Raw genomic sequence first — 19,702 nt, 5'->3', positions numbered from 1 at the left:
CAACAGTTGATAAAATTCATAGTAAAAAAATATATGCTAAATCTTTATTTATTTATTTTTACAAATTTTAACCTGTATAATTATTGTATATGGCAATCGGATGTTGACAAAAGAGTTTAAACTTATCAAAAATGAAGATCTGAAAATATACTTATACAATTTTATACCAAAGTCCCTTACCCGGATAATAATTAATCAAAGTTGTTGTGGGACAATTTTATTTTTTTTAGGATTTTCTATTTCATTTAACTAGTTATATATATATATATGATGTACCACTTTTTTTGTTGGTCAAGTATATCTTAAACTTAACATAGATTTAAGACTACTTATATTGTTCAATTGCTAAAGCTTATTAAAAAAATAGTCCAAGTGGTTAATCGACGAACTACATTGAAAATATTAATGAAATCATTAAATTACACTAAACGAATTTGGAGAATTAAAAAGAACATTTATAATTATTTCAATATAAATAAAAAGAAAATTAAATTACAAAAGATATTTAAGAAAATGAATAAAGGGATAATTTTGTCATTTAGGGGTCTTATCCAAGGTTTAACAAACCTTGGATTAGTTATCCCTCCATTTACTAGGGATAAAATAAGACCATATATAATGTATAAGCAATTCATGGATTAAATAAAATAATGTAATCAAACAATGTATTAGATGAATTAAATTTTAATTCAAGGATTATTTTATTTAATACCGCCTACCAAACGAGTCCTAAAAGGTTAGTATAATCTTTGTACGTTTCTGGCAAAATTCTGGCCACATTTTTCTCTGCCATTTAGCATTTCCCTTTCATAAATATCTTATCTTAATCAACCTTCTTAAATCCATTTATTAATGCATGGGTTTCCACAAATGGTGGAAATCGAGATGCAAGTTACTCATTGGTGGATGTATGTAATAATTGGAATTTAGACACATCAAACATAGCTCAGATTCCATCATAGGACCCCACCATCAATATTCAGTCCAAAAAGTTAAAAAAGTATTTTGGCTTCTACGAAATTTTATGTTTTTAAGTAGGCGTTTGGCCATGCGATATCATATCACGATATGATATCGTGAGATGAAATCAGCGTTTGGACATGCGATTTTACGCTAATTTCATCTCATGATTCCATATCATGGGAGGTGATATCATATTCTCCAAAAATCATGATATGGAATCACCATGTGATTTCATATCATGATTTGAGATATTTTAATATAATAATTGATCCATGAGTTTATATTTTGTTAAAACAACCTCACATTTATATCTACTAACCATTTGTTTCATATGTAAATAAAATTTATAATCACATCATTACTTTTTAAAATTTATTATTCTCACAATATAAAATTTATTATCACTTTAAATTTGGTCAATATAAATGATAAAATAGAAAATCATTTGGTGAATATAAATGAGAACAAAGGGAGTAATACTTTTTTGATTTTTCATAATAAAAAAAAACGTCTTAATCTTATGACTAAGCATAATATTGATAAAAGACAATTTTCATTGGCGGTGCCGCACTTTCTTAATCTTAGTAATTGCAAAATGTTCGTTCACATGACTGAAGGATATCAAGTCCAATTGATTGAGGACTTAGGAAAATTTGATCAATTAGTTATTAATATTTAGTCAAGTGGACTAGTTATAATTTTTTTGATTAAATTTTATTAGAAGTGTTTTTGATTCAAACTTGTGGTAACTTTTTAAAATTTCGTTATTCAATAATATTTAACTATTGATTTTTCTTGTAAATAGTTAGAAGTTAGTGATGTTTGTTAATTTTTATCTTAGAGCATTTAACTTCTAAGTTAATATTTACTCACTAATGTATGTTTTTTTTTTCTACTTTATAGGTTATTTGTAAGAGTAGTTGAGAGATATGAACATATCAAGTACAATTTATGTTCAATTTTTTTTAATTAAATTAAAGTTAGATGAAACAATTATTTAACTGAAGAACAAATAACTTTGTAATAATTTATTATGCGATTTTATAATTTTTGTTTATTTGATAAGATTGAATAAACAATTAGGGCTATTTTAATAGTTTTACAACTTATGAGATTTTTATGTTTATGAGAAAATATACAACACAAAAATTTCATATCGCATGTCCCAACAAACCTTCAATTTCATCTCATGATTGCATATCATGATACCATATCATGATTGCATATCATGATACCATATCGCATGGCCAAACGGGCCCTAAAAGAACTTTCCAATAAAGAAATGTCATAACTTTAGTTATTAAAGGGTGATTTAATAGGGTGTATCGAAATAGTGTGAATCAAATATATTTTAGTAATATAAAGATTAGTTATTATGTTGATATAATTATTTAGTTTGATATATTAAGAATATCAAATATGTAAGGATTATGACGTATCTCCAAGATTCCCCCCTTACTTTTCCTTGTCATTTTTTATAACTTTCCCTTAAAACTTTTAGAATAACAAAAGAGTTAGGTGTTGTACTCTTTCTATATTCATATCCATATTCTTTATTTCCAACACTATATAATCGTCCAACAAATTAATAACTAACAAAAAATATATATTTTGTATATTATTATATAATATAATATAATATATATTTAGCTAGTAAATATAATTATTTTAATTGATCGACTAAATAGGTAACTTTTTCGACTTTTAAACATTAATTAACTCAATTAAAAAGACCAACCAAACTAACACCTGAATTGTTCAAACTTCTGTACAATTTGCATAACACGCTTCCTAAAAGGGTAAAATTCTTTAATAGATCAAGTTTTTCTACATGTGTTGGACCAGATCTGTTCATTTAAATACAATAAATTCAACTACTTTAATAATTGTAACCACATAAAATATGACATGGAATTAGGACCGTGGAATTATTTGTTTTTAATAACAACAAATTAAAAAGCTAATGAAAATTTGGATGTTACCCTTTTTCGATTTAATTTCATTGTATAATAATAGAGTACCAAAATATTTTAGTAAAGATACATATGAATAAGGTTATGAATAATATATTCATTATTATCAAAACGTCCCTATCACTAACACTCGTGAAAAAAGACGACTATTTTAATAAAAAAGGTTCGATATAAATTAAAAACTATTTTGATGAAAACATGCACTAAGCTTTTATGATACAATAGCATATCAAATGAGATACATAAAAACAGAGGTGGACCCACCTTTATCAGATGGGCATACATACATTCATTAATTTCAGAAAAAATTATGTATATATATATGTATATCTATCTTAATAAATTGACAGAAATTAGAATATAGAGTAATTAAGAGTGCACCCATGATGAGCATAAATTTGTTCTTGTGCTGCTCGTACAGGTCGAAGTCTTCTAATTAAGCTTATTAAATTTAACTTCGTACTATTAACAATATAACAAGTTCAATATTTATAAAAGGCAAAATGGTCTAGTAGACCCTTATACTTGTATCAGTTTGTATTGTGAACCCTTCTACTTATCTATTGGTCAACTGAACCCTTATACTCAGTAAAACATAATATATCAAACCCTCTGACCATTGACCAGCCTTATGTGGCATTAAAATGATTGAGTTGGCACAAAAGCGTGGCTACACGCGTTAAAAGGGCAAGTGAAGATCACACTTACATTAAAAAAATATTAAGATTATACAATAATTGATTTTATAAAAGAAAAATAAAATAAAAAATAATTTTCTTCTTCTCCTTGACCACACTTCTTTTCCAGCCATTATCCTCTTTTCCAATCAACCCCTCACCCCATCCACCCTCCAATCTCCATTTTCCTTCTTCATACGTTGTTGTCATTGTTTTCAGCAGATCCATCCCCCCTTTTTCTTTTTCTTTTTTAAATTTTTTCGATTCCAATAGAAATTTCAATTTTCTCTTCGACACAAAAGGCTAACACAGAAAGAAAAAGGAAAGGAAACAAAGAAAGATGACATTGTAGATCTTATACTTTCAATCAAGAATTTTCAGCGACCCATTTTGAATTTCTTAGTCCCCGATATCTTCCCCACAAATCGACATCAAACTTTACATTCTAATCGATCTTCAATTTGTCTAATTCATTTTCTCCTCTATGTATTGCTTGTAATTCCAGCCACTATTACTATTGATTTCTTGGGCATTGTGTTGTTGTCAGTTGTATATTTTCAAGATTCAAGATTTATTTTTAAGATTTTTATTCTCAATGTCCCTTTTCTTTTATACGAAGATAAATTTAAATGGAAGAAAAAATAAGGATGGAGGTGATGGTAATGGTCGTTGTGGGTTGGGGGTGGTGGAGGTAAGTTGAATGGTAGGTGGAGGAAGGTGAGAGAAATATGAATTTTATTTGAAAGAATTATTTAACCTTCTATTTAGTATTTTAATTAATAATTTAAAAAAATCTAAAAAGATAATTATGACGTGGTATTAATTTATGTGACATGGATTTGACATGTCATCTATTCAATGGAGAGTGAGATACACACATGGTAGGAGGGGCTTAAAAATCATTTTTTGATTGAATTTAAGGGTTTAGTTGGTAAAAGATTAAGTAGAAGGATCCACAATACAAACACATACAAGTATAGAGATCCACCAGACGCTTTTGCCTTTATAAAAATTAAAAATTGAATTGTAAGGAACACAATTGAAAGGGTGAGAGCTGCTAGACAAAGTTTGTTTAAAGGTTCCATATTTAGTATGAAGACACTTTCAGCACTTCTAATACTTATATCTGGAAGGACACCAGTTCTTTAGGTTCTTAAACTTCATATCAAGTCAAAATGAGACAAATAAACTGAAACGGAGGCTGAGTATTACTTTTGGAGGATCAAGACACACCAACAAACATATTTGATAAGTCCAGCAACATAGGATAAGAAAGGAATGGTTGAAGGCAAAGGCAACCTCCTCTACTCAACAATAATGCATTAGTGACCTACGTTTGAATTGAGGAAAAGGAAAGGTTGCTTTGAACACATTAGAATTTTGAAGGTGTGGGGGTCCAGCCCTATGTTTGGCAAGATTTGCAGCAGATTTTTTGGCACACCTTTGTTGAAATTGTCTGTCAGCCAATTGATACAAGGTGGAAAAATGGACATATTTTACCCTATACATAGAGACTTCAACATCAGTTTGTACACACCAACACAAAGAGGAAAATAATATAGAGAGCAATGTGGTATTTCATAGACTGTGAAAAAATAAATCCGTGAAGGAAAAAATAGAGTGAGCGATATTTTCGTGAGGTGGGAATTCAAAAGAGGGTTATTTCTTTTGAGTGTGTAGTGGTCTTTGTAGTATATTACTTAGGCCTACACAAGTGTAATTAGTGAAATCAGTTGCTCCTCTTGATCTGTAATTTATTTCCTAATTCAAAAGATTTCCACGTAAAATTCTTGATGTTATTATTTTCCCATTTTATCCCCATTATTTTGACTATGAATCTCCTTGTGTTATTCCACGTTTTCCAACAGAAGGGACCAACCAATATAACATCAAAAGAAAGTGACTTGTCCTATATAGGAGGAAATGCACATGTTACAATTGACATAAGGGCCCTTTTTGCCAAGAAAAACTCAATGCTTTAACACCATAAACAAATAAAATATCCTGAAGAATAAAAATATGTTGGATAAGACAAAAAGTGACTATTGAAAATCTGCAGAACCACAAGATGAATAAAAACATACCTCCCCAAATCTACTGCTGCTTCAGCTTCAAAGCAGAATAGATGAGTCTGATTAAGGTTTAAAGAAAAAAAAAATTGTTTTTTAGGATCATCCCACCTTTGGAAGGCCACAAGGCGTCAGCGGTAAACATGAAATTGCTTCATTTTTTTTGTTAAATCTCCTCACCTAAGCAAGTGATATATAGTAAAATTATTAGTTTTTGTTAAATATACTTCTTGTTTGAAGCAATAATGACTCTGGCTAGTCAGTGATCTCAAAGATTCATGGACTTGGTCGAAGCAAACAGATTTTGGTACCAAAACACTTATAGAGTTGTTCATCAACTATCCTTCTGAACCAAATATTGTCAAGAAATGGCTGATTTTTACGCGTTATAGACCACTTAGTATAAGTAAATAATTATCATTGACTATGAATTTAACAAAGCTCAGGACCTTCATAAGATTTTGAATTTACAGGATGAAATTGGGGCTTATTTTTATCATACAAACAGGAGCCTCATGTTTGTATGTTGCCAAGACTCTGGAATAGACCTACTGAACTAGTGGTAATTCAGGCACACTGAATTGCAGGTTTTATATTCTTAATTTCATCATACAGAACATCTACAAACACATTTTTATCTTACTCATACAGTGTTGGATTGAATAATCTTGGAGTAGGTATAGCCACCAGAGGCATTTTCTTCTTCAATATAACACCAAACTTATGTGACATGGATTTGACATGTCATCTATTCAATGGAGAGTGAGATACACACATGGTAAGAGAGGATTAAAAATCATTTTTTGATTGAATTTAAGGGTTTAGTTGGTAAAAGATTAAGTAGAAGGATCCACAATACAAACACATACAAGTATAGAGATCCACCAGACGCTTTTGCCTTTATAAAAATTAAAAATTGAGCTCATTAAATTTTTTTCAATTTTTTATTTATATGTATAAATTATGTTTCAGCTCAAGATTTTATCATTTGATTTCTAGTTCCAATTCAATTACACCATTTGCAATCATCAATCAACTCTTTTTCTTACGATAGCTAATTAGAGTACTCTTTTTCTTACGATAGCTAATTAGAGTTATGCAAATCATGCACGGCCGTACAATGAAGTCATTTCCCCTACGCAAGTTTACACGTCACTTTATCTTCTCTATCTAGCTACCTCTGTGTATGTATTTAAACACCATAGCTCCCACAATCACAAGAATAACAAAAAATAAAATATCAATAGCCAACAATGGAAGGAAAAAATCTCTTCTTCCTCATGAGTATAATTTTGCTCTTAATTTTCACTTTCTTAAACTTACCATATCCGCTTTCTCACACAACTGATCAGCTATTCGACTGCACCACTTACTCCCCGTGGTGCAGTTCGAAAAAACCCTTTTTCCTCCGGCAACCGGAAAATTCTAAAAATCACTACGCCGATTTCCCCAATCATCCTTTAGACCCACTGACAATCGGAGAAATTCAAAAAGTGAAGAAAATCGTTAATTCGATTGCGGAATTTAGGATTAAAGGTTGCGTTCTTCACTCTGTCGTACTCGAAGAGCCGGAGAAGGAGGTAGTGTTGAACTGGCGAAAAGGTCACCGGCTTCCGCCGCGGAAGGCGGCCGTCGTTGCGCGTGCGCTCGGAGTCGTGCACGTGCTTTCCGTGGATATTGAAACGGGTCGTGTGACCCGACGTGAAACGGGTAGTTATTCGGGTTACCCGATCCTGACGATCGAGGATATGATCACTGCCACTTCTGCCCCGTTTGCTAGTTCTGATTTTAACCGTTCGATTATCCAGCGTGGCGTTGATTTGGCTGACCTGGCATGTCTACCCATCTCCTCTGGTTGGTATGGTAAGCGTCCTTAATTCGGAGTTAGAGGAGCAAAATGAGTTAATTATATTGAAAAATATTACTATATCGTTACTTTGAGTCTGATTAATTTGAATTTATATTCAGGAAAAATCGAGGAGAAACGAAGAGTGATTAAAGTACAATGCTATACATTGAAGGACACTATCAATTTCTATATGAGACCAATTGAAGGATTAACAGTACTTCTTGATTTAGACACCCAACAAGTTATGGAAATTTTCGATGAAGGAAAGAGTATACCAATACCAAAGGCCGCCAACACAGACTATCGCTACTCCCGTATTAAAAGAAACACACAAAAAATAAACTTACTCAAACCAATATCAATCGAACAACCAAATGGTCCAAGTTTCACTATAGAGAACAATCATCTAGTTAAATGGGCAAATTGGGAATTTCACCTCAAGCCGGACCCGAGAGCCGGGGTTATTATATCCCGGGCCATGGTTCAGGATCCAGATACGGGGAAGATGAGGAGTGTTATGTATAAAGGGTTTACGTCGGAGTTGTTTGTACCTTACATGGATCCATCAGATGCATGGTATTTTAAGACGTATATGGATGCAGGTGAATACGGGTTTGGGTTACAAGCAATGCCACTTGACCCGTTAAATGATTGTCCTCGTAATGCGTATTATATGGATGGTGTGTTTGTGGCAGCTGATGGAACACCATATGTTCGTTCCAATATGATTTGTGTATTTGAAAGATATGCTGGTGATATTGGATGGCGACATGCTGAATGTCCAATTACTGGTTTGCCGGTAAATAATTTCACTCTTTTTTTTCAAATAGTATATGGTACACTCAACTTTATTCACTATGAAAAAGTAAATGATACAAAATTGTATGTGTACTACTTAAATTTGTCCATAAGTTATGTGTCAGCACTAGTGTATGGTTGTGGTACAAGTACCAGTTTGTTTTCCTATAGTGTATGATCCGAATTTTAATCGGGGTTTTGACACGAAAACCAAGAAAAGTAAATCTGTTATGTGTCAACACAGAACAAGTGTTGTATGACATTTGTTTCTGAAAAATATTGTTTGTTAGTATTGATTTTGTTGGTTTTGCATGCAATGTTGGACAGATACGAGAAGTAAGGCCAAAGGTGACGTTAGTGGTGAGAATGGCAGCGTCAGTAGCAAACTATGATTATATTGTCGATTGGGAGTTTCAGAACGATGGACTTATTCGACCTAAGGTTAGCACAACATACCTATTTGATCGTTAGTTTCAATTTATGTGAACGTATTTGATATTTTAAATTATTATCTTTTGATATATTTGGTCAGAAACAAATAATAGATATTTTTTTAGTACTATAAGTTAAATATTAATTTCTTTACTTAATATTGTAAAATATCATTTTTTTAAGTCTGATTAAAAATAATTGAATGTCACATATTTTGATCGAAAGACGCATGTTCAAATTTTACTAGCCTGGTTTCTAAATTCGCACTCGCATAATTCTAACATGCATACTTGCTAGTTCTTGATCTTTTATATGTGCCGTTTATAATTTTTGATACGATAGAGAAGATTATCGAATAATATTAATTACATGCAAGATATATATATATATATATATCCAACTAAATTATTCATGTCTTATCTGTTTTTTGAGGAGTATAATGACTAATTCCTCCATTTTATTTTACCGGACTCATTTTGATTTGATATTATTATTAAGAAAGTATTTATTAAAAAAATATTTTATTAAATTAGCTTTATTAATTATACTTTGGAAATAAAAATTTAACTACTAATACTGGATATAATCATTTAATGACAAGGGTATATAGTATGAGAAGAAAATGATAAACTTGTATTGATTTTCTAAATTGAATAAGTAGAATAGAATATCTATTTTTAATATTTAGGGATGAAGTAATTTGTAACATTATTTTATTTTTGGCTTTTAGTAATCAAATTTTTATCTACTGGTGGAAGCATTTATTTTTATATTTTCTACCCCATAAGCAATTTTGATCCACACGAGAAGCTTAGATAGATAAAAATAAATTACATAATGTTTTTACTTCTACCTGAATTGAACATGATACCTTATGATTTTGACTTCATTTATTGTTAGGCCACACCCTGGAATAAAATGGTCTAAGATTCTTTTGATATTATTTCTAAAGATTCTTTTATCAATTTTGTTTTGTTGTTATATAGGTTGGACTAAGTGGAATATTGATGGTGAAAGGCTCTCCATATGTGAACATGAATCAAGTAAACCAAAATGAGTATCTCTATGGCACTCTCTTATCTGAAAACATAATAGGAGTCATCCATGATCACTATGTAACTTTCTATCTCGACATGGACATCGATGGTCCATCGAACAATTCTTTCGTGAAGGTGAATCTCCAGAAGGAGATGACTTCTCCTGGAGAATCACCGCGAAGAAGCTACTTAAAAGCTGTTAGAAATGTGGCTAAAACTGAAAAAGATGCACAAATTAAGCTCAAACTATATGATCCTTCAGAATTCCATGTGATTAATTCTAATAAGAAATCAAGAGTTGGGAACCCTGTTGGTTACAAAGTGGTTCCTGGTGGAACTGCTGCTAGTTTACTTGACCATGATGATCCTCCTCAGAAGAGAGCTGCTTTTACTAATAACCAAATTTGGGTCACACCTTATAATGAATCTGAGCAATGGGCTGCTGGTTTGTTTGTTTATCAAAGTCAAGGTGATGACACTCTTGCTGTTTGGTCTGACAGGTAACTTCTTTCTATTTCGATTTGTTTGAGTGGTTTTGACTTGACACAATTTTTTTGAAAGTAAAAAAAACTTTTGAATCTTATCGTCTTAAACTAAAGATAGATCTATAGAATGTACCAAAATTATTGTCGTCTTAAACATGACATTTGGGGAGTTAGAATCAAAGAGTTGCCAAAAAAAGAAGCAAATTAAAAAGGAAAGTACGACAAACAAATTGAAACAAAAAGAGTAACTTAATGCACTTTTAACACGTTACATTAGGATTATTTACTCCATTTTCCATGTTATGATCAACCATAGTATACTTTATATGATATTATGAATAGTTACATGTTGTAGGTAACGTAACATGGTGAGATTAAATAAATCACACTGTTATCGAGTAACACCAACATATATCATGTCTATGGTGAGTCCTAGGTGATCGATGATGGTCAATGAATAATGGCCCAAATCATTGTCATGGTCGAACATAAGACTTGTTTGATGGACTAGGTTATGAGATAATATTAATTATAGCTTTTGACCATATAGTAAGAGCTCGCTTGATATTTTTGAGTTATTAATAGTACTTTTTTTGTTTGTTTGTATTTTGCAGAGACAGGGCAATTGAGAATAAAGACATAGTGGTGTGGTATACATTAGGGTTCCATCATATTCCATGCCAAGAGGATTTCCCAATAATGCCAACAGTATCATCAAGTTTTGAGATAAAGCCAGTTAATTTCTTTGAGAGTAACCCAATTCTCAATATTCCACCTAATTCTCCAAAGGACCTCCCAATTTGCAAAGCTGCTGCTTCTGCTTGATCATATTTTAATTGTATTGTATGTGCAAACTATGTAATAATAATAACGATAGCCGCGCTAGACTTGGATTTCGGGTACCTTAGTCTCTAATTTTCATTAATGAAATGTGGATTCTCATCTTGTTGATCGTATAATTAGAGCGCCCTGTTTCACTCAGATGATGGATGGGTGACTCGGAATTATAGTGCCATTTACTGTACATAGTATTTTATTTAAGGCTTAAGTCATATGCGGTCACGTAAAAGTCCGCATAACACCTCCACTAAAAATTGTATCTAATGAATACCTATACAACAAAGAATTTGTACCTATTAAACCTTTTTGCTGACATGACAAAGTGTGTGTAATGCACACAAAGAGAGGCGCGTAAAAGGACAATATTTTGCCAAAAAAAAATCTTTTTATATCTTCTACTTCTTTGTTTCCATGGATGCTCCACACGACCCACAACTCCTTCTCCTTTTCTCGATTTTCAGCCATTCTTTTTTTCAAGTACACCACCTTATTTTTTCCATCAAATTGGTCGTCATCATCCACAATCTACCATCGACAAACGACCTTTGCCTTTCAAACGACCAACTGCACATTCAAATCTGCCACCAAATTTTTCGTCGGAAAAAATGGTATCGCCACTGCCACCATACATATCTCTCCCTTCTTCTTCTCTTTTGTCAAATCAAACCCAAACATAAATTGAATATAAATCTAAAAAGCAAAAGAAATGCAGAAAGAAAAGAAAATTTTGTGATGCCTTTCCTTTGACATGGAATGTTAAGCAGACATCATGACATAAAGACACAAAAAAATTAAAATAACAAGCATCTAGTGTGTTCATTATTTCCGGCAAGATTAATACGAATATGAAGTATTTTTTGAAATTGTTGATGTATTCAAACTCTAAAGAACTCACAATACAAGAACAAGAAAAATATCAATAAAAATAAATTGATGTTTGAAGAAAAAACTCAGACTTGAAGACAATGGTTTGTTGATGTGTGTGTGTGTTTTGGGAGGAGAAGGGTTCTGGCTTCTGGCAAATGAAGAAAAAGAATAGGAGGGTTTTTTTTCCATTTTTATTTTTCTTTCTTGAAATATATTTTTTCTTTTTAATTTATTTTTTATTGTTGTTCTACCCCCATACCATATGTCTTCTTTTGATTAGTTACTATGACATGCACGTCATTGCAAGTGTATTACACACACCTTCTTTTTTTAGCTGATTGTTTCAAAGTGTGATAGGTAAAACAAAAAATTATTTGTGCAAGTGTTCAATTGGAACAAGTCTAAGATGAGATGTCCAAGTAAAATATGGGGACAACTTTAAGTAGCTATGGATGACTTAAACCTTTATTTAAATACAAGTTTACATTAGTAAAACCACATTACGATCTAGGGAGGAAAGAGCCTGATTGAGCGAGGCTTTTCCAAGCATACGATATAAGTCTTCCCTTCATCACTTACTGAATAAATGTAATCAATTGACAGGACAACCTAGAATCAATACGCAATTTCATTTATGCATTCTATATGAAAGTATACATACATTAAATACTTAAATAAATGAATACATAATCAACTGAATACCAGAAATATTATTTTTCTCACAAAAAATTAACCTTTCATTAATATACATACCGCCATAAATCAGAATACGAAGCATATTCCTTCAACACTAGTATCCTGTCAATGCTATATTCTACATAGCAATTCTCTTCGCTCCATTTTTCGGAATGCCAGATCAAAACTGTGATGGTAGCCAGTGAATTGTATTTTTCTTAGGCGTCAATTGAAGAAGAAAGAGCAAACATAATTTTTATTTTCAAACGGATAAGAATCCTAAAAGGTAGTGGTCAGTTACATATTTAAAGTGTCAAATTTGTGGGTTTAAGGGCTGGAAAAAAGCCTTGTCAGTTACATTAACTAATTTACCTTATTTAGTGGGAAATTAATTAGAATGTATTTTGTATTAAAAGAAAAAAACGACATATATATGGATATAGCCATTTTGTAACACAAAGTGTAGCTATTTTTTTAAAATATGATACTTATAGCTATTTCAATCTAATAACCCTAAAACTATAGCTATTTCTGTAAGTTACACTAAAAAAAACTAACTTTCACAATTTGATATATTTAAATTGTAACTTACCATTTCGAATTAGTAATCATTGTCCAATCATTTTTAAAGTTGGTATAGAATTTGATATATATATTTAAGTTGTAACATAAAACTACTCTTATATTAATAGGTCATTTTATACCATTAAATGCCACATAGTAATTCTTAAGTAATTATGTTCTTAAGGTGAATACAATGTGTATTAACTAACGATATAACTCAATATATACCAATAAATAACACAAATACGAACTGTATTTTTAATGAATATTCAATCATTTAATATACAAATATTTATACCAATTATAGAAATAATGTTATACCAATAATTATTATAAAATATACCTTTAAGTATACCAATATATATGAAATTATTTTAAGTTTTAACATCTAATTTGGGATAAAAAATATTTTATACCATAAAATTTTATTTATTCTCTTTCATTGTAATCTTGTTTAACCAATGTTTATTCTTCAAAATTTCAACTTTCTTTTAATCAATTTTAACAGTAGTATATACACTATGCTGATATATATAATGCTAAATATTATATTTCAAAAAACAAACATATATAATTAAACAGGATTACAATGTATGAGAAATAATCCCCTAAACAAGCAATATCTCAGAAAACAAAAACAAATGGCCAAAGCCAAATTAAAGCAAGGGCTAGCATTTTTAATCCAAAATATCATAATTCATAACGATGGTATAACCCAAGTTGGCGGATTAACAATAGTACTACCAAAATAATTAATGCTAGAATAAAAAGGTTGAGTTGTTCCTTCTTCAAGATTATAAGACGACATATCTTCAACACTCCGTTTGTCCAAAATAAAAAGCTCTCTATAATTACCAGTATAATAATAGATATGATTAGGCTTCACACCTATAAACTTAGAAGGTTCCATCGAAGTTGAAGCATTACACCCCAAAAATATTGCTCTATCTCCCAAGTATTCAATCATTTTTTCTTCTCCTTTTATTAGATCTAGTTCTCATACACGAAATAAATAGGTCATATTATGTCAAAAATAAGATCCAACTAGTTTATCATTACTAGAATATTGTATAACAAGTACTGGTGCACCTGATACTTCGACTAGATAGAACTGCTTTTTATACGGCCAAGGTAGACCACAATTGTTTACCTTAAGAACCAAGCGGGATTTTTTATTATTACGCCTAGCAACATCAATAACCCAAACTCCATCACCTTCACCTGTGATCTTATAAAATTGTTTCTTTTAAGTAGTAGATATTCAAAATTTTACCACATCCTTTAATATCAATTTCGTTCCATAAGAGATCTCCAGGTCGCCAAAAAGCCAAATAATGACCATACCTATGCCCTTGCCAATTATACGAAATCATCACAACATAATCGGATGTTAAGGAAGGGTTGGAAGATAAAACAACTTTGTGGATGACCACATGATGGTGATTGTTATATTCACGACGAGGAAGCTGAATTTGTGCACGTGAGAAAGGATGTAACAATGTCATCTCTACGATACCTGTAATATATTCTAGGGTACAAAACCATCCTTGAGTTGAAAAACATACTTTCCCTCTAACTTCGGGGAGAAATACTCGTGAATTTTCTTCTTGGTGAGAGAGTAAAAATCTCGATAATCATCATCTAAGTCCTTAGGTGCAAGCATAAGTAATGGAATTTGGGGTGATGACACATAAACATTTTTTTGATAGCAGCAGTTCGCCATGATTTACCAACAGCACCAAATATAACGAAATCCTCTATCACTGTAAAAAGCTTCGCGATTGTAACAAGTAGATCGTATGGAAGTTCGGGCCAATTCGCCATTGCTAAAAGAGACATTATAGAATAATTAAGGGATAAGGGTTTGAAAAATACCCTAACTTTGATTGAATTTGTTGTTGCGATACTAAACTTTCATGAGGACCTATTACTCCCCTGAACTATTTAATAGTGTATTTTTTACCCCCTGAATTATTTACTAGTGTATTTTAAAGGTATATATGTGCCCACGTGGACACATTACTATTTATAATTTTGCATTATTTTTTATGTCCACGTGGGCAAATATACATGTTTAAAATACGGTATTAAATAGTCTAGGGAGATAATAGGTCCTCATGAAAGTTTAGTATCACAACAATAAATTCAACCAAAGTTGAAGTATTTTTCAGACCCTTATCCCAATAATTAAACAAGAATTTGGAAAACAATAATAGTACTCCTAGTACGTAATTTATACTATTAGCTAGGTTTTTATGTCAGACCTAGTTGGACTAGATTTGCCGGGCACTTGGCCATCGGGTAACGTGCCCTTCGACCCGGCCCACAGTTTTATATTTTTGGGGCTACGTGCCCTTCAATCCGGTGTGAGAACTATTCACTTTTTTCGAAATTCTTGTTGTATTTGTATTTGAAATTTAAAGAAGGGAATACTCAATACGGAAAAAGGTCAAAATTGCTTCTGAATTATGCGAAATAGACCATTTATATCCTCCATTAAATTTTGGGATAAAAAATACCCCCGCAGTTATCCCAGGAGACCACAAATACCCTCAAGAGTTCACACCCCAATTTTTTAGTGATGTGGCAAGCCACATGAGACTAATCCCTCCACCTAAGCATTGCCAACTAAGATTCACTACAAAAGAACTTGACTTTTAGTGGCGACAAAGTCGCCACAAAATCCCAAAATATTGCCACTAAGGGTTATGAGTGATTTTTAGTGGTGACTAAGGCTCCAATATCCATTCGCTAGTAAAACCTATTTTTTCAAAAAAAAATATGATAATTAATTTTCGATTGCGACCTAATTTTCTAAAATAAATAACTTGCAACATCCATATTAAAAACATCCAATATTATTACGAAAAATAATCAAAATTACTTCTCGATTCAAATCTCCTACTATATATATATTATGCATCATTGTACATTTTATACATTTACATATGACATAAAAATAAAACATATAGTGTCTTCAAACTCCTACTTAATCGATATCATATTTGGTTTTTTAAAAACAATGAAGAAAAAAACACAAAATTAGAATTTAATGTTAAAAACTTTTAGTGACGATTTTCTGGGCTTTTGTAGCGACTGTTGTTGCCGCTAAAGGTCTAGTTCTTTTGTAGTGAATCCTAGTTGGCAACGCTTAGGTGGAAGGATTAGTCCAACGTGGCTTGCCACGTCAACAAAAATTTGGGGTGTTAACTTTTGAGGGTATTTGTGGTCTCTTTAGGATAAGAGTAGGGGCATTTTTTATCCCAAAATGTAACGAAGGGTATAAATGGTCTATTTCATATAGTTCGGGGGCAATTTTGACCCTTTTTCGTACTCAATAAGTTGTTTTAACTTTTTTTTTTTTTTTTACTTTTACTGATTTTATTCTAATTTTTTTATTTTTCAATAAAATGACCACGTTTAAGTTAAAAAGGATATGATATACCCCTCAATTTTATCATTTAGAGCTCATATACCCCTTCTTATCAAAGTGACACATATATACCATATTGTTATCTTAAATCAGTATTAATGGTTGGGGCAGGGTTAGCAAAGATTGAGGGGGTTCATATAAACTACCATCGATGAAAAATTACACTATTATATAATAAAGTTGAACACCCTTCAATTTTTCCGTATTTTAACTTTTTCCTATTATGAATCCCATTTTGTAAAAATCCTAACTCCACTGAATTTTATGTGTCTCCATAGAAATGAAGATTAATCCACTTAGTAAAGCCCAATAGCAAATTGTGGCCAGTGGGCGAGCCTTTTAGTTTGTTCAACAGAGACGTGGGCTTGAGGCTCAAATTTTCGACAGAAAAACTACTTAATTATACAAATATTTTTCATATAACTATTAAATCTCACATTATTTTAAAATAATTACATAGTCACATGCTATTTTAAATTAGTGAATTACATGAATACATTTCCTCCCTTTTGGAAAAACTTCAGAATATGGCAAACATTCATATATATTCAAGAAAAATAACTACGTTTTATTTTTTTCATGTTATATGGATATAATTAGACTATAAATAGCAAAGTTAATTATGTACAAATAAATAATTTTATATATATATATATATATATACATTTAATATAATAAATAAATATTAAATAGGAAAGTAATTATTGATGCCTAATTAATTATGGCAGACACATTTGTGATCTTTTCCCATGTTTACCATCATCAAATTTTTCTTTTTCATCAATATTCATACATCACATACTTTCTGATTTTTTCCCCCCAAATTCATTCAAATTCAAGATCCATTACATCACTGCATGAGCGATTTTGTATCCATCAGATATCTTCTAATTGCATATTTATCTCATTTTTTTGAACATTATATATCTACACATCTACACTTTCTTCTATTTTCATAGGGTTTTGATTCAAGAATTTGTTTATCCATTTCAATGGCTGAAATTGATACTCCAAGGAGGGTTACGAAAGATATACATTTATTTGACAAATTGTTGGATGAACTACCTTTTTTTGATTTGTGTATTACTCAACAACAAGTCAAAATTTCAGGCTCTATTGCTGCAATGGAGAATGAAAGAAGAACAAAAAAGGTTAATGACCATATACCCTTAAATCTGCTTGAAGAAATCGAACATGCAAAATTAGTAAAGAGGAAAAAAGGTTCAAAAGTGAAAACTAATCTTGTTATTCAAGTGGGTGTGAAAAAAGAGCAGTCGAGCAGGAACAAGAGGAAAATGAAATTGAGATTTGTATGCTTTATTTTTTTTAGTTTAATGTCATTTACTTATATATCTCAACACATGTATTGTGTGCCATTGTCATTATATTATGGATTGTCCTCTTGTATTGAAATTGTTAGAAACTTTGATTTCGTATGTATATAGTTGTTAAAAAATGAGTACAAGAAGAACATGAACAAAAAAGAGATTAAGGGTTCTTTTATTGTCAATTTTGTATATAATAGAATACTTATATACATAGACATTTGTATTATTATATAACCACAAGTTGAATTGTTGATCTATGAATACAATTATATTTGAATTCATAAGTACTCTGTCAAATTTAAAAAGTTGATTAGGGAATTCAAGTATAGTTGGATACATCAATACAATATTGTTGGCCTTTTCAAAATTTTATTTACAAGAATACTTATACAGTTTGATACCCACAAATTGTATATTTTTTTGCTCATGTGTCTAATGTATCCACACTTATACGGTTTTATACCCACAAATTGTATCTTTTTTGCTCGTTTGTCTAATGTATCCATATTTTTGCTTAACAACAATGTTGAAATGTATCCATATTTATATACATAGATACTTGTATTGTTATATAAGCACAAGTTGAAATTTTGATTTGCGAATACAATTATATCTAGATAGATAAGTACTATATCCAAGATAAAAAGTTGATTAGGGAATACAAGTATAGTTGTATCCAACGTATTCATTTTTGTGTTTAACAACAACATATTCATTGTATTCTATATTGGTGTATTCATTTTTTGTTTAACAACTAGTGTATCTTTTGTCATGTAGTTCACCTAATTCAAAATCGAAATACTTAACCTTCATTCACAAATTCAACAATTTGCTTACATACAATAACTTGAATTAACAAAAAAAATTTGTTAATACCTTCACGACGCCAGAATAAGAATTATGGAGACATCAAGAAAATTGAGTATGATGTATCACATTTTTTGTTAAACTGATAAAGAATATGATATGATATGTCTTTAAATGAGTAATTTTCAGTTATAAAGTTAATTATGAGAGTTGCTCATTGTATGGACGTAATGTAAGGATAGTGGGTTATATTTAGAGTCAATTCCTTATTTAGTTTGTTGTACTTAAAGATGTATTAATGTATAAATAAATTTTTAAAAAAAACTATACAAAAATACAGCAAAAAAGTGATATAAATTATAGTCATTTATTGTAAATAGCATACTTATAGCTATTGGTATTCATTAACCCTATAAATATAGTTATTTTTGTAAGTTGCTCTTTCCTTTTTGCATATCAGCTCAATTTCAAAAAATAATTATGGGCCGAATTAGTTGGGTCAATTAATAAAATAAGTGTGTTTTTAATAGAGCCGTCAATATGGGCCGGTCTGACCTAACCCATGATTTGATAGGGTTGAGCTGCAATTGTTGGAGCCCATTTAAGAAAAAAGTTTTATAGCCCGGCCTAAATAAGTCTACCAATTTATGAGGCTTGAGAAATATGGATAGGGCTGGCCCATGGGCTAAATAAAAATAAAATAGAGTATTAAAAATAACAAGAGTCTAAATTCAAAATCTGTTTAAAGTTTGAAATATTACAATTTAAATACAAATTATGTTTATAAAATATGTACTACATAAAATAAAATATCCCTAAAATTTCTATGAATCATTACATAGGCCATTGCCTATGGAATATTGTCATAATTTTTGTGTTTTATTATGATAATTGGAAAACAATTA

The 19,702-nt window shown here is 30.8% G+C and overlaps 2 protein-coding genes across 7 annotated transcripts in view; one reads left to right on the top strand and one right to left on the bottom strand.

Annotated features, from left to right (window-relative positions):
• Positions 1-19,702, bottom strand: part of LOC125826167 (ATP-dependent Clp protease proteolytic subunit-related protein 2, chloroplastic) — a 231,171-nt gene that overhangs the window by 63,541 nt on the left and 147,928 nt on the right. The window lies entirely within an intron of this gene.
• The window catches only part of LOC125826137 (primary amine oxidase-like), a 177,032-nt gene continuing 164,237 nt past the window's right edge, over positions 6,908-19,702 (top strand). For 2 of the 5 annotated variants that reach the window (XM_049505454.1, XM_049505449.1), the window contains exon 1: positions 6,908-7,218. In XM_049505454.1, the coding sequence (XP_049361411.1) occupies positions 6,936-7,218 (283 nt within the window). In that variant the 5' untranslated portion in view covers positions 6,908-6,935. Of the gene's footprint in view, positions 7,546-7,650; positions 8,331-8,656; positions 8,771-9,747; positions 10,299-10,897; positions 11,127-19,702 lie in introns of all 5 variants that reach the window. The other 3 variants (XM_049505444.1, XM_049505447.1, XM_049505455.1) reach the window with 3 other exon arrangements.

This window comes from Solanum verrucosum, unplaced genomic scaffold (assembly GCF_900185275.1).
Source record: "Solanum verrucosum unplaced genomic scaffold, falcon-dt-bn FXZP01000060.1, whole genome shotgun sequence".
Lineage (NCBI taxonomy): Eukaryota > Viridiplantae > Streptophyta > Magnoliopsida > Solanales > Solanaceae > Solanum > Solanum verrucosum.
This window is presented reverse-complemented; position numbering and strand designations above follow the sequence as displayed.